The sequence below is a fragment of the Chrysochloris asiatica genome, unplaced genomic scaffold (genome assembly GCF_000296735.1).
Source record: "Chrysochloris asiatica unplaced genomic scaffold, ChrAsi1.0 scaffold00099, whole genome shotgun sequence".
NCBI lineage: Eukaryota > Metazoa > Chordata > Mammalia > Afrosoricida > Chrysochloridae > Chrysochloris > Chrysochloris asiatica.
Window position 1 is genome coordinate 4,520,552 of NW_006408617.1, and position 15,457 is coordinate 4,536,008.

At 38.8% G+C, this 15,457-nt stretch overlaps 1 protein-coding gene across 1 annotated transcript in view; it reads right to left on the reverse strand.

The window, feature by feature from the left end:
* GRB14 (growth factor receptor-bound protein 14) overlaps positions 1 to 15,457 on the reverse strand; it is a 212,501-nt gene extending 197,044 nt beyond the window's left edge. The window contains exons 1-2 of the mRNA XM_006866993.1: positions 15,071 to 15,457; positions 13,454 to 13,586 (exon numbers count right to left, since the gene is read on the reverse strand). Of these exons, the coding sequence (XP_006867055.1) occupies positions 13,454 to 13,586; positions 15,071 to 15,261 (324 nt within the window). The 5' untranslated portion in view covers positions 15,262 to 15,457. The remainder of the gene's footprint in view (positions 1 to 13,453; positions 13,587 to 15,070) is intronic.

Here is a 15,457-nt window from a genome sequence, read left to right on the forward strand (position 1 = left end):
GCTGCATCAATCTATGAGATGAATAGTCAGAAATTTCTCTAAAATGAAGAAGAGAATGCAAGGTGTCAGGGCAACTAAATTAATGGAAACAAATCAAACAGAATGGAAATAATGAGAATGTTCATGCATTGTGGACAATAAAACCAATGTCACTGAACAACCTGTGTAGAAATAGTTGAGTGGGCACCAATTATTTTTAGAAGTACAAAGTAAGTGGTACACATTAAATAATTACTCCAACAGCTAGCATAAATTTTGTTATTACACAAAAGTGGAAAATACTCAAGTATTTTTACAATGAAATAGGATATGAATTGACTTAAATTGGAATATCTCATGATGTGGTTTGACAAAATAGGAATTAACCATAATATTGAATAACATACACAAAATCTGAAAGAAATCATGCAGAAGTTTTATCCAATTTATTTTGAAAAATATTGCAGTCTCAGAAAAGATTTGTTACATTTAAAAGAATCAGTCACTGACTAGTTGGCACTATGACTCACAACCCAATCCCCTTCAAGAATTCAGTCTCAGTCTTCTGGTTGTTAGTAGTGTCAGCAACTGGAGAGCTTACGCTTATGCCCTCTGTTCCTGCCTCAGCGGTAGAGAACCGCCATGCCCAAGGTCAGGCCCTTTATGGACAACTGGTAGCGTAGTGGTTACGACTCAGGCTGTGAACCGCAAGGTCAGCAGTTCGAAACTCCAACTGCTCCGCGGGAGAAAGATGAGGCTTTCTACTCCCGTAAAGATTTACACCCTCGGAAACCCTGTACAGGATCGCTATGAGTCGGTTCCGACTCCACGGCACATAACAACAACAACAACAATATCCAATAATTGATGGCTGTAGAGGTAGAAAGACTGCATTTCTGCTCTAATTCTGCAGCACCATCCCAGCTCCAGAGTTGCTATGGGATCTCTGTAACCCAACTTCTCCCCTGTCCAGTTCCACAGGTATTGTTTCCAAGAGTGCTTGCTAATAAACGTCCTACAGACAAATCTCAGGGTCTGTTTCCCAGGGAACCTCACCTGCAGCACTAATCTATACCACAACAGGTGACTGTAGACACATTTCCTTTTACCTACTTTTACACAGTCTACAAATGAGCATTAAAAATAGTGGGAAATCAAATTTTAAATATGAAAAATGGTCATTTTTGGCATTTTCCATTGCTCACTGATGCACTTTTAGCTTTGTTCTTAAGGCAAGAACTCTCTCCCTCCAAAGTGATGGGTTCTCTGACAGTGGTCAGAAGATTTGAGAAAGCATAGTCAATAAATGAAAACTGTCATTACTTTCATCTCCCCCTCATACACCTGAATTCAGAATATTTCAACACCGGCTAACATTCCCTTTTCTAACCATGATCCATCCTTAACAGAAATACATTAAAGACTTAAAAGAAGAGAAAAGAAAATCAGGAACCCTTTCTGATGTTTGGTACTTTATTTAATCATTAAAGGAAGCTTTCCCTGTGTGTGACTACATAGAGGTTTGTAGCCCCAGGTAATGTACCAGGTAAGAATGGTTACAGAGAACCCAGGTGGGCTCTCAGGAAGATGGTAGTTGTTAAGTGCCATCAAGTCATGTCCAACCCATAGCAACCCTGTGTAGGGTTTCCCAGGAGCAGCTGATGAGTTTAAACTGCCAACCTTGCAGTTCAAACTGACCTTTCGGTCCAGTGTTTATCCTACAGTGCCAATTTTAGAAAAAAGTAAATATGGAAGATGAGGATCTGGAAACTGACTTTCTTAATCAGAGTTTGTGCCCCCCTTGGAAAGGAATATTGCCTATTTCCATAAGATGAGCACTGGCCTAAACTCTTTGCTAATGAAATTAGTATTTAACTATTAAAACATGGTTAGAATCACCCCTTATTCTGAGGACTTCAAATTATTACCTGAACTGTTATTTCCCATTTTTTTTCTAACTGTATGGATGCCTGTTAACACACATGACCTTTCTTCTGAAAGACTCTGGGTGATTCAACTACCAAGCTTTTATTTAGTAGTTGAGAGGGAACCGTTTGTACCACCCCATGCACCTGTTTTATATAACACATACACACACTTCCATAATAGGATTTTTAACATAATTATAAAACATTTTTTAAAGTTTGATGAAAATGAGGAAGCTGGTCAATAATGATTTGTAACAATGCAATTTATCACAATCCAATTTGATACAGTTGGTTCAACTGTTTAGCTTCAATTTATTTATTCATTCTTTCTTTCAATATCTGGACGAGACACCAGAGGTATTTTCTGTGAACAAGAAAAGCAAGATATTCTACTTGAAACAATAAAGAGAAGCAATAAATATTAGGTCAAACAAGTAAAGGAATCAATTCAGATGATGGTAAATCAAAGAAATAAACTGGACAATGTGATGAGAAGGAAAAAGAATGGGTGGAGAAGATTCCTGAAGACAGTCTATAGTTGGAAAATGCTCCCTTGATGTGATGACCATATGCTGAGACCTAAAGAAATAGGGGGGAAGTAGGAAAGAGTTTGCCAAGCCTCCTGATATATAGGACCTCCCTTTCACATAGCTGGAATATAATGAACTAAAGGGAGAATACAGAGGAGGTTTAAGAAGTATGGAAGGCCAAACTATACAGAGTTCTGTAGACAAAGGGAGTAAGTTTGGATTTATTTTAAGCTAAGTGAGTTCTAAAAAATCACTGTAACAAAGGTATAGAAATGAACCAAGACAGGCTAAAGAGAAGCATGGAGGCTGTTTATGAAGCTCCTGTAGGTGAGGAAAAGGTGTCTTCAATTAGGGTGGTAGCAGTAAAGATGAAGAAAAGTAAATAGGTTCATACATATATTCTCTGGTAGTAGCAGCAAAACTTGATGACAAAAAAGAAAAGGAAAAAAAAAAAAAACAGAAAAAGGTTTGCTCGGTTTGGGGTCTGAGCAGCTAAATAGGTGGCATTTTAAATGGAAGACAAACACTGTTTGAGGTGGCACATTTGGGATTTATTTAGAAAAGAAAAACTTCAGGCTGTGACCATCTTGGACCCTGTAAACCAAGCACAGTGAGATGCATATTTGACTCATGCCACACTTAGATGTTCACATCTAATCTCACATCATTACAAGGTACAATCAACTCAACAGCAGAGTGAATCTCATCTCCTTAATTTTAAATTTAAACATTTGGTTCATATTTCAACTTCCCCAATCACCTGATCCCTCCCAGATTTGGTACCTTTTTAGATCTTCATTCTAATATTTGGACCTTGGTTTAATTTCTACTTTAACCAGCTCCTCCTACCCCCAGTGTTTTCCAGGAAAATGGGCCTCGGGCCCCACATCCTATGGCACATCACATGATTCTTTATTCAAAGCAGTATAGTGACCATGTGGAAAGATTGGCACATTAGTTGAGAGGGAGTTTCTAGGGCCAACATAATCAAAGAAGCCTCTTGAAGACTCTGGAAGCTACTGCACAGGAATCAGTGGTATTTTCAGAAACCATCAGAATCTTGCTCTAGGATTGAAATGACATTGTTGAGCTCTAAGGCCCCAAAAGGCGGGCAACAGTCTCAGATCACATTACTCATCATCATCAACAGGACCATATTAAAAGTAAATCTGCTAATTCCCTATCTATATTTTTCAGTAATGTCATCTTGGCTCCTATTTTCATATAAACGTTATTAAAAACGGTGCCATGGATCACAGCGTGCTCCATGTGAACAGAAAGTCTCATCTTTCTCCCGGTGGGTTTATACTGACAACCTTGTGCTTATTCAGGACTCTTTCTTGTGTTTGGGTTTAATAAGGGTTAAAATAATTTTTACTCACTAGTCAGAGGTCCCAATCGTTACATATAACAATAAGTCTATGGGAAACATATATAAATAGTCAATACTTTAATAATCTTTTGGAATGCAACTATCTGTAAATTGAAGAATAGACGTCAAATCTCCTTTGTGGTTCCTCTGTGGCTTTGGGGGAGGTGGGGAATCAAATGAATGGATCCAAAAGAAAGAACAAGAAATGGAGGTCATTTTCTCTTTCTTAGTTCTCCCATTTCTTTCACTCTTACTCTCTTGCCATGGCAGACTTGTGGCCACTAACAACAAGATGCTCTCTTAACCTGTTTTGCTTTGTGTTTTTTTTCCTATGGTGCAAAATACAAAATTCCCAAGTATGTTTATCCTCACTCAAATACACATGCCTCAAACACAACAGAATATACACTATTTCATGTTGAGTCCCAATTTTTAAAAGCAACATCCACTAGACAGAATTCTTTTTATGTTAGTTAAAATGCTCATTTATATTGAACCATGGATGACTCTAATTTTCCCTCTCTTGATAGAGCACAAGATATACCCCTAGGGAACAAATAAAACAGAAGCTGCATTTTCAATGAAGTGAAAAATAAAACCCATATTGTAAAATAAAGTTTGGACGGCAAATAAACTCTGCACATTAACAAAAAATTAGATGCAAGTTTTAAACTGGAAATAAAACTTGGCAAATAGAAGATTTGCTCGGGGGTTTAAGTTGTTTAAATAGGAAGAGAGCCATGTTATGCTACACATAGAAGTAAGCTAGCATGAGTGTAGAGGGGACCCTGAGTTGGTTGCTGCTATAATGTAAAGCAAAGAGATCCCACTAAAACACAAGTTCAAGCCAACTGCCAAGGAAGATGATCATCACTGAAGGGTGGCATCATCAGAAAGAAATGTGTGGTTATTGTTAATCCCATCAAGTTGGTTCCAACTCATAGCAAGCCTGAATACAGTTTCTGAAGCTGCAAATCTTTGTAGAAGCAGAAAGTTTCATCTTTCTCCAGTGGAATGGCTGATACACTTGAACCGCAGGCCTTATAGTTCCCTGCCCAGTGTTTATCCTACAGAGCCATGGTGCTCCCCAACTGATGAGCATGCTTCCAGTAAATGAAATGAGTTGAAGCAAAGTAATTGCACACAGTGAACTGGAAAGGTGAAGCCAGTCAAACCAACTGGTGGATCATTATGTGCCACATAGGATCTGCTTTTGTACTCTATTGTTTTTTGGATTGTGCTCTTTTTAATCTAGGGCACTACATGTTCATTTTCTCTAACCTCCATATTCCTTACCTAGTTAACCTGCACCTCTTTCTCACAGAGTGTGTGCAGTGGCCTAGGGCCCCTTGTCCCCTTGGCTACAGATGGTTGAATAAGAGTCTGGCACACTGGGATAATCTCCCTCTCTAGTTACAGATTTTGTTTACCAAGTACTAAACACCTAGGCAGAAAACGCTAGAGCAGCCATTTGGGGGTCACAAGTACACACAACCAACCAGGACAAGCAAGTAGAGAATTGTTGGAGAATAAAACAAATTTGTAAGGAGAAGAGAAAACTTTGCAGTGTGCTTGTGGGAAAATAAGAGAGAGAAGAGAAAAATGGCGGCCCTGACTTTTTGCTGACTTTCTAGTTCCCAATTCTAATCTCATGCGACCTGTGATCTCTTGGCCTTTCAAGCTAGTTCATGTGAGGTTGTGTTTCCTCCTAACAATCAATACCTGGCTAAAATACTAACTAAAGTCCATTTGTAATATCCCCATCTTTTTTCAACAAAATGAGACTGTCTATAATTTACTCAGTTTGAAAGTGGCACAGAATAAAAGCAGTGCTGATTCTGTTTATATGTTAAAGAGGAGAAAAAAGAAAAACCCAAATTCCTGTGCCCTTCTCCAATATTTTACTATTCATTGGGTTTTGTGAAAGTCCCAAGTATCTGTATATTTAACAAGCATCCCTGCTGATTCTGAGGAAGGTGGCTCAGTGACGACACTTTCAGAAGTATCGTTAGAAAGTTTGTTTCAAAAGTGCTACAAAGAACCATCTACTTGCAAATTTGTCTCCAAAAAAATTTATATTCACCATGTAACCAGCATTCAAAAGTAGTAAACTGCTGTTGAAAAGACTTATTTATCTGAAATCCTAATAGGAGCAAGTGTTGTCTCTATTATACTTTCCACATATATATGCTATTTGTGTTTCATTTCACATTAAATGGGATTTTGTGAAATAGCTTGCAGGGCTCTAAATACAATTTATGTTGTTTTTTCCATATAAAAATGAATTCCAACTTATGAAGCAGTAGTTTTCAGACTTCTGTAACATAACCTGTTTGTAACTTGAGGATTTCATGTGTCATTCCAACTAAGAAAATTTGATTATGGATGGTTTTAGATGATACCAAGGAAATATTATTTTTGTTAAGCAAATACGGCATTCTGGTTTTATAAGAAAATGTAAGGATGCAGTTATAGGAATCCAGGATCTGCTTTAAAATTCTTCAGCCAAATACATAAAGAGAGAAAAATTAAATAGAAGGAGATGAGCCAAAATCTTGATAATTGCTGAGTGCAGTTTCTGTCTGCTTTTAGCTATATGTTGTTGTTGTTATTGTTGTTGTTGTTGTTAAGTGCCATTGAGTCAGTTCCAACTCACAAACCCTGTATAGGGTTTCCAAATATTGGCCAGTGAGCTTGAACCACCGACCTGCAGTTCCATCTGACTATGCAGTCCAGCGCATTAACCCACAGCGCCACACCAGGGCTCCTTTATATAGAAGAAATGAATACATGATTATTGAGTAAATGCAGCAGCCAGACAAGATTCCTATGTTGTTGTTAAGTGCTATTGAGTCAGTTCCAACTCACAGCGACCCTGTATAGGGTTTCCAAGTAGTGACTCGTGGGTTTGAACCACTGACCTTTCAGTTCACAGCCCAGTGCTTATCTAACAGCACCACACCAAGATTCCTTTAAGACCAAACATACAGGTCCCATTACTGTACAAATTGGGATAATTACTAACAAAGGAAAGACATCAAAAGCAAACCAAAACCACTGCCATCAAGTAGATTCTAACTCACAGCAAGCAACCCTACATGGGGTCTCTGAGATCCAATCTTTACAGGAGCTGACAGCCTCATCGTTCTCCCACAGTGCTGTTGGTGGGGTTAGCAACCCAAATGCGTAACCCACAGTACCAAGAGACATCAGACATTCTTTAATTTCAGGGCAGAGACCCACTTACCCTGTAATAGTCTCTAAGATACAAGAAGAAACAAAAATCGAAGTCTAAATATTAGAAGTAATTTCTTATTTGAAAGTTTTTTTTTTTTAATTTTTTCTGAGAAATACGAAAAGGCTGCATGCAATCGGGAATGGATTAGAAATGGAGTAGTGAAGGGCAAAGCCTATTGAAACATGATATTCTTTTAGAACTCTAAATTGTGAAACCATGGGCAAATCCTTTTTTTTTTTTGCACATCCTTTTTTAAAACTTAAAATGGGAATGAAAGAGCCACTTCCTCATGGTGTTGTGTGATAATGCCATGCTGTGGGCTATAAACTATACACACAAATAAATTCTACTGGATGACATAACCAACTTATTTAACAGATTTTTTTTCATGTCAATTTTAGAAGATGGAGAAGAAAACTAGAAGAGTCACAGTGACAGTTATATCTAAGGAAAGAAAAATAATGAGAAATTCCAGGTAGCTTAGATGAATGTTAACAAATATCACCCTGCTCTTCTTGTATTATGGGTAGAGTTGTATCCAACAACACTGATGTAAGTTAATTACTGGTACTGCTCCAAGGGTCCTCACTTGCTGTTGAAATTGTACCTTCGGAAAGGTCTGCGTATGCCTCTGGCCATGCAGTCGTCAATCACACAGAATTTTTTAAACGAAATTAAGAGGGTAACTCAAAAAAGTACTCTAACAAAATCACAGAAGCCATAATTAAACAAAAATAGCAAAATGTGAAGATATTGTTTCTCAATATCTCCTCCATGTAGGTCTCCACACTTCCAAAGGCTAAGTTTCCATCTCTCTAACCATTTCTTGAAAAATTCAGTACTTGAATTTACACCATGTCAAAATGGCAGTTTTGGCAAGCCCAAGTGGCTAGAATCGTGTTCCTTTTCAATGTTCTTTGAGTTTTAGAAACAAAAGTATGTCTGAAGGGATAAAATCAAGGTTGTAGATGGCATGAGGAAATATTGCCTTTGAAGAATAAGTAGGGATATTGTAGTGATGGGAAAAAAAAATTCTTCAGCACAATTTTCCTGGCCTTTTTCTCACCAATACAGCTTTCCCTTTTTTGACATCTTCTTCCTAAAAAGCCCCCACAATCAAGCTGTGTCCTTTGAGAAAATCTATCACAACTGCACCTTTGGAATGTCATGGAACAGTAACCATAAACGTCTGAGCTGACCTCTCTGCCTTGGATTTAACTGGCCCAGCAGATCTCCTTGGAAACCACTGTTTTGATTGGTCATTTTATTGAAGGCACCCTAAAGAAAATAAGACAACTAACAAGAACTTGTGTGCAGCTATCAACTGATCACAGACACGTGTTCAAACACAATTTGTTTGGAATAAACCCATATATGCATGAAATGGAACTCTACTAGCAATAGTTTTTGATTTATACTTGTAAACCAAAATCAAACATTGCTGTGAAGTTAATTCTGACTCAGCAGCTCCTAGACACAACTTAATCATCTATAAAAGACTGTTGTCGTTATTGTTGTCAAGTGCCATCAAGTAAGTTCCAACTCATAACAACCCTGTGTAGGGTTTTCAAGGACTATTGTTGTTGTTAAGTGCTATCGAAGAGTGGCAGGTAAGTTCGAACCGCCAACCTTGCAGCAACCTTGACTGCTTACCCTACGGTACCACACCAGGACTCTTACACAGTTGTAAAAGAAGACTATCATACTAAAAGACCTCAAACATATCTTCCAGCTACAACAGTTCAAATGTACATACAGTTTTTCATCAATTATTTATCTTTAAACTCTCCAGAGGGTTTATTTTGAATTAAGATATACATATACTAAGGTGCACCTGAACTAATCCATGTTATTTTGAGTCACCTCATTTGCATGTAAAAGTTGGGCAATGAATAAGGGAGACAGTAAAAAATAGACACATTTGAATGACGGTGCTAGAGAACAATTTAAAAACACTGTGGAATACCCAAAGAACACACAAAATCTCTGATGGAAGAAGTACAGCCAGAGTGCTCCGCAAAAACCAGGATGGAAAGATTTCATCTCTCATAGTTTGGGCATGTGATCAGTAAGGGCCAGTCTCTGGAGTCATCATGCTTGGTAAAGAGAAGGGTTGGCAAAAAAGAGGAAGACCCCTAACAAGATGGGACTGACACAGTGACAGCAGCAATCAGCTCAAATGTAACAAGAGTTGTGAGGATTGTGCAGGGCCTAGCAGTGTTTTGTTCTGTTGGGCATAAGGTTGCTATGAGTCAGAACCAACTCGACAAAACCTAACAACAACAACATATTAGTCTTGGGGAGCAATTACTAGATCTACTACACAAACTATTTCCCAGTACAATCACCTCAGGGTAAACAAGCTTGATAAAAGAATTGAATCTTCTACAAAGGCTACTTTTTCACTAAATAGTTAAGTTTTAAAGATTCATTACTAAATATTTTCTGGTCAATACCAATCAGAAATTTAAAAAATGAATCAGGATTCATTCAACTCAAGGCAAGTCACTTATAGTATAAAAGTTAAATTGTAATTAACCTTTCTGAACCATCTTTACAAAGGAGCACATACTTTAAAATCTGCTTTATTAGTAAACACACAGAGCTATTCCTAAAATAGTATTATACCTGGCCAGCATTATAAAGAGAGGAAACAAGAGGGGGGAAAAAAATCCAGTTTTTATCTCATTTTAGCTCTTATTTTTAAATAAAAATATGAATGTCTAAAGCAATATAGACTTTAGGGCATTTTGTTTGCAAAAAGAGTTTAAGCATATCCTATTTGTGGCTTCAATACACTTTACCACTCATGCATTATGTAATCATCTCAAATTGTAAAAAAATATTTATGTCCTGTAAAATGATTTTTGACTGTGGTTTTGAAAGGTTAGGTGAAATTTAGCATTTCAATCAGCATTGTTCCAAATTTCTGAACACTTATTTGTAAATAACAAATGCAGTTCTTCACTTTTTCTTCGACAAAGAAAGAACTGCTAAAATGAAGAGCATAAAAAAATAGATTATTTAAAATAAATGCAAATAGAAAGACACATCTTCTAATCTGTTTCAACCATTAACAATATTTAGTAGAATCCATCACATACCACTATTTACATCATCTCAACTGAAGGTCAGGGATAATTTGGCCAGAAATGCCATCTCGTAAGTGGTAATCTGTGTCTAAAAGGTACTGGGTTTGGAGAAATTACTGACAGAATCATCTATTCTTAAAACCACATTCACTCCAATGAAGTGAGTGTGTATGTATAAAGCAGTAAGAACAGAAGGAACCATTCTCAAGGCAATTCAAAGTGGGGGTTAAAGGATACAGAAAAGAATTTTTAAGGAAAATGTTTTCTTCCCCAATTTTGGAATATACTTCTCCTCATAGCTACTCCAACCCTCAGGCAAAAATAAGAGTTCAGCAGGCATAGACTTTGTGAGGTAGAAATACTCCCTTGGGATTGGTTTGTAGGAGTCAGACCAGAACTCTGCTCATTCAACCGTAGAGCTGGTTGTGTAGGAACATTGCTGTCTGAGAAGGTCATTATAGAACCAGGAACCTGCATGAAACCACAATAGTAACTTATCCTTTTCCCATTTTACCTATTTACTACACTTAACCTAAAGACATTACTATAGGATAAGTGCTAGACAGCATGCTAACTGCAAGCTCAGCAATTCAAAGCCACCAGCTGCTCCTCAGAAACCCTATGCAGCCTCATTATAATTCATAGCCGACTCGGTGGCACTTAACAACCATCTGAAGACGCGCTGCCATGGCACAAGATAGGATATGTTACTATAAAAGGATTCTCTACACCTAGAACTCATGCTGCCTTAACTCATTCACACCTTACCCACTCTCTTTCTCTTTTATTCTCCCTCTGTTGGTACAAACAAGGAGTGCTGGTGTAGCGCTGTTAAGGTAAGCACTGAGCTGCTAACCTCAAGTTCAGCAGTTCAAACACACCGGTTGCTCCTCAGAAACCCTATACAGGTTTGCTATGAGTCAGAACCAACTTGATGGCACTTAACAACACGGGCACAAGCAAAGGTACCCTTGTGGCATAGTGGATTACGCGATGGGCTGCTAACCACAAGGTCAGCAGTTCCAATTCATAAACCACTCCATGGGAGAAAGATGACACTTTCTGCTCCCATAAAGATTTACAACCTAAAAAACCCTATATAGGGTTGCTATGAGTCAGAACCAACTCGACGACACTTAAAAACACAACAACCCAACCCAAGTCAAAGCCCTGCTTTGGTAAATACACTTCAGATGACACCTATGATTAGCCAAATGCTTCCATGTCTAAAATCCTGGAAATAATCTATTAAATTCGCCTGTTCACTACTGTAGCATAAGCCAACATTTTCTTTTCCCATTCTGAGTCACATGAATATTCCAGACTGATGTTTATATTGTATTATTTTGTATTATATTTTATGTATGTATGTATTGTACATATGTATTATATTGTATATAAATGTTGTTAAGTGCTGTCAAGTCAGTTCCGACTTACAGTGACCCCCATATAGTATATCCAAGGAGTAGCTGGTGAGTTTGAACCATGGAACTTATGGTTCAAACAAACCTTGTGGTCCAGTGTGTATCCCACAACACCAAACCAGGACATTATATATGTGTGTGTGTATAAATATATATTGTTAAATGCCATTGAGTCGGTTCCGACCCATAGCGACCCTGTACAGGGTTTCCGAGGCTGTAAATCTTTACGGGAGCAGAACGCCTCATCTTTCTCCCACGGAACCGCTGGTAGTTTCAAACTGCTGACCTTGTGGTTCGTAGCCTGATTCATAACCACTATATATATGTTTATATACATATATACACATATATTAAGTGCAAGGTCGATGGTTCAAGCTCACCAGCTGCTCCTTGGAAACCCTATACAGGGTCGCTATGGGTCGGAACCGACTCAATGGCACTTAACAACAACAACATATACATATATAGAGAGTACGGTGGCTCCACATGATAAACAATGAACAGATTGTGAACCACAAGGTCCGCAGTTCGAGCCTGCCAGTCACTCCATGGGAGAAAGACGAAGCTTTCTACTCCCGCAAAGACTTAGGTTCACTATGAGTCTGAACCAACTAGACGGCACTTACCAACAACAATAGGACATACTGATTTTTTTTTCCCCTAAAAATGTTTAATTATGATGGAGCTTCCCTTTTTTTTTTTGGTTCTATTTTCCTTAACATATAAATTTCTTAAGTCAACACCCAAACTAGAAATCTGAATAGAAGGAAAATCATAAAAATAAGGTCCACCTTCTAATTATCACTTATAAGTCATCTCCTTTCTGCAGCCAGAGACCAGGAGAATTCACTGAACTAAAGATGCCATGTCTCATCCTAAACTTCATATACCAATTGTAACAGATGTGCTATATCAATTTCCTTTAGCAAGTGAAATTGATTATTTTGAGAATGTCAGATTATAGAAGATTATGATGGTCAATTTTATGCGTCAAATGTTTTATTTAGGCTGTTTGGTCAAACACTAAAGTAGACTATGCGGGGAATGTTATTTTATTGATGTGATTAACATTTATAACAAGTTGACCCTAAGTAAGGGAGATTACTCATAATAATGTGATTGGTCATCATCCAATTAGTTGAAGGCCTTAAGAGAAGAACCTGCAGTAGCAAAGAGAAGAAGGAATTCACCTCTAGATTGTTAGAGATCCTGAATTTCTAGCCCACCGCATTGCCTATCCACTTTGGACACCAGAGTTTCCAGCCTGCTGCCTAACCTACTGATGTCAGATTTGCCAGAGAATCACACGAGCCAATGCCTTAAAATCAATTTCCACCTCTTTCTCTATTGGTATACATTGGTTTTGTTTGTGTGAATAATCCTGACTGATATAAAGGTATTAAAGGAATCAGTCAATACAGTTCTTGCCCACTAGCATCACCGCCCTCTCCAAGTTGTAACTTAATATTGATAGTCTATTATTTATAATGTTTCCACTTACCGTCAATAATAGTTTCCAGGCATTGCATTTTATATATGTTCTGTCTTTTAACCCATTACCAAACCCCAAATGTTCTATTTTAACATCCCCATTACACATGAGAAAATCAAGAAAAACCATGCCAAAGAACTATGCAAGTCAACAGTGATTTAACATTTGTTGGTGTTGTCCAGTGCCTTTGAGTCAGTTCCAACTCAGAGACCCTGTATAAGGTTTCCGAGGAGGGGCTGGTAAGTTTTAACTGCTGACCTTGTGATTAAAAAGCAGTCCACTGCTTATCCTACTGTGTCATACCACATTAATCCTTTGTGACTATTGTTAGACTGTATGATCCTAAAACTCCTAAAACTTTTAAGATTTTTTGAAAGAGACAATTTTATAACGCATACCTGTTTTTTCCTTGAATTTGCTTTGGGAAAGAGGCCTGCTGACAAAACAGATGTAAATGGAGAACAGCACAGCTCAGGAAAAGGGTTTGGAATAGACGGCATTTCCAGAACATCAAGATCTTTCTTTTTTCTCCTACACCAAGAGAACATAGGATGTAATTTACATAAAACAGAATGTAAAATAAAATTGCTGTCATGATTTAAAAGTGTGTTAAGGCCAACAGCTCATTGACGATACTAATATTAAATAAAGCATACAAAAAAGTCTGCAAAGTACTTTGGGTCAAATGAAAATATATTATTACAAAAAATCTTCAATAGAACCCCTCTCCTTTTTTGATGTTATTCTTTTCTTTTAATAAATTACTAGCATGAAAACCTCATTTCCAGAACTTTCAGTAATTTTCCTAAATTATAAACATGAACAATTATTTATGTAAAAATCATTCTGAGGACAGACATTGTTACACCTCTATGAAAATAACAAAATCTGTAAGTTTCATTTAGTGAATTCATCTCTATGATATTTTACTAATCACTTTTGGAAGTTATGCTTTCTTAATTATAGCTGTGGTTCATCTCACTTCAAGTTTCATTCACAATGTTGCCCACACACAGTCTGTTGATTTTCCAAGTACTTATAGATACTAAACAGCAAGGCAGTGTTTTGAGGAGGTTAAGTTAATAGAACTTGCTAGTATACATGTACTCTAGTCCACTGGTGAGTAATTTTAACTTTAGTGAAGTTGGAGTACTTTGAAAATCGGGATGGGGGGAGGGGAGAGAAAGGACGATTTAAATTATGAATATAAAAGGATGATAGATTTTTGCATCGTTGCAGTCTTTTCCTTTTCTTAAGTATGTACAAAACTATGAACTCTAAAGGCAGTCAGAGCTATGGAGATTAGGAAACCTTTTAAAGCCTCTATTCTTTCCTACTGAACAGTAAGAGTTGTTGTTGTTGTTAAGTGCCATCGAGTCGGTTCCGACCCATAGCGACCCTGTACAGGGTTTCCGAGGGTGTAAATCTTTACGGGAGCAGAAAGCCTCATCTTTCTCCCGCGGAACGGCTGGTAGTTTCGAACTGCTGACCTTGCGGCTGGCAGCCCGATTCGTAACCACTACGCTACCAGAGCTCACTGAACAGTAAGAGTAAGACTGCTCAAATGTCAATCTAGTGCTTTGCTTCTCCTGGGTCGCTGTTAAGACTCTATGTGGGAGGTGAACTGCTTTATGCTATGATTTTCATTTTTAAAATACAAAATAAAATGGATTGTTTGTTTAATTTAAAAAAAAAAAAAAAAAAAAGGCAAGGCCATGAAGAAAGTAAGTAGGAGGAGATGGTCGACCTGAAGCTTGGCCTCCTAATTCACACCGATGGGCAGAGGCAAGAGAGAACGACAGCTCTCTATGAAACGGTGATGCTATTTATAAGGCGCTGTGAGATCGCAATGTCCTGCTGATCTGGTAGAAGCCAGCTTAAAGGGAATTGTCTTCAGAGACTTTCACAAACTTGGCCCAGCTCTGGGCACATGGCTCACCCCCTAGGACCGCCTCCTACCCCTAAGCCGGTTGCTAACCCAGGACACTCCCCCGCGCCCTCCGAGGGCTGCCTACCTGTCTGCAGCACAGCCGCGGGTCCCGTCCGGAGGGGGCAGGAGCGCCCGTGCGTGCAGCCAGGGGGCTGGCGCCAGGTCGCGGGCGTCGCCCCTCCCTTGGGCAGCGCCGCACACCTGGACAGCCAGCGGCGAATCCCGAGCAGCCGCCCTGCCCGCGGCGCTTTGCCCATCTTGCAGGGAAGTGGTCATTGTCGCCGACCGAGGGGCTTGGACGTCATGGGAGACCCGGCGCTGGGAAAGAGGGAGCCGGGTGGCGGATAGCGAGGTGCTGCTTAAGCAGCCAGAACGCTCTGCAGGTGTGGTGGCCTCGCCGCCTGCGCCCCGGGCCCGGGCGGCTCAGACGCGCGGCCGAGCAGTCTGCGAGGCGGCGGGGGAGGGGAGGGGG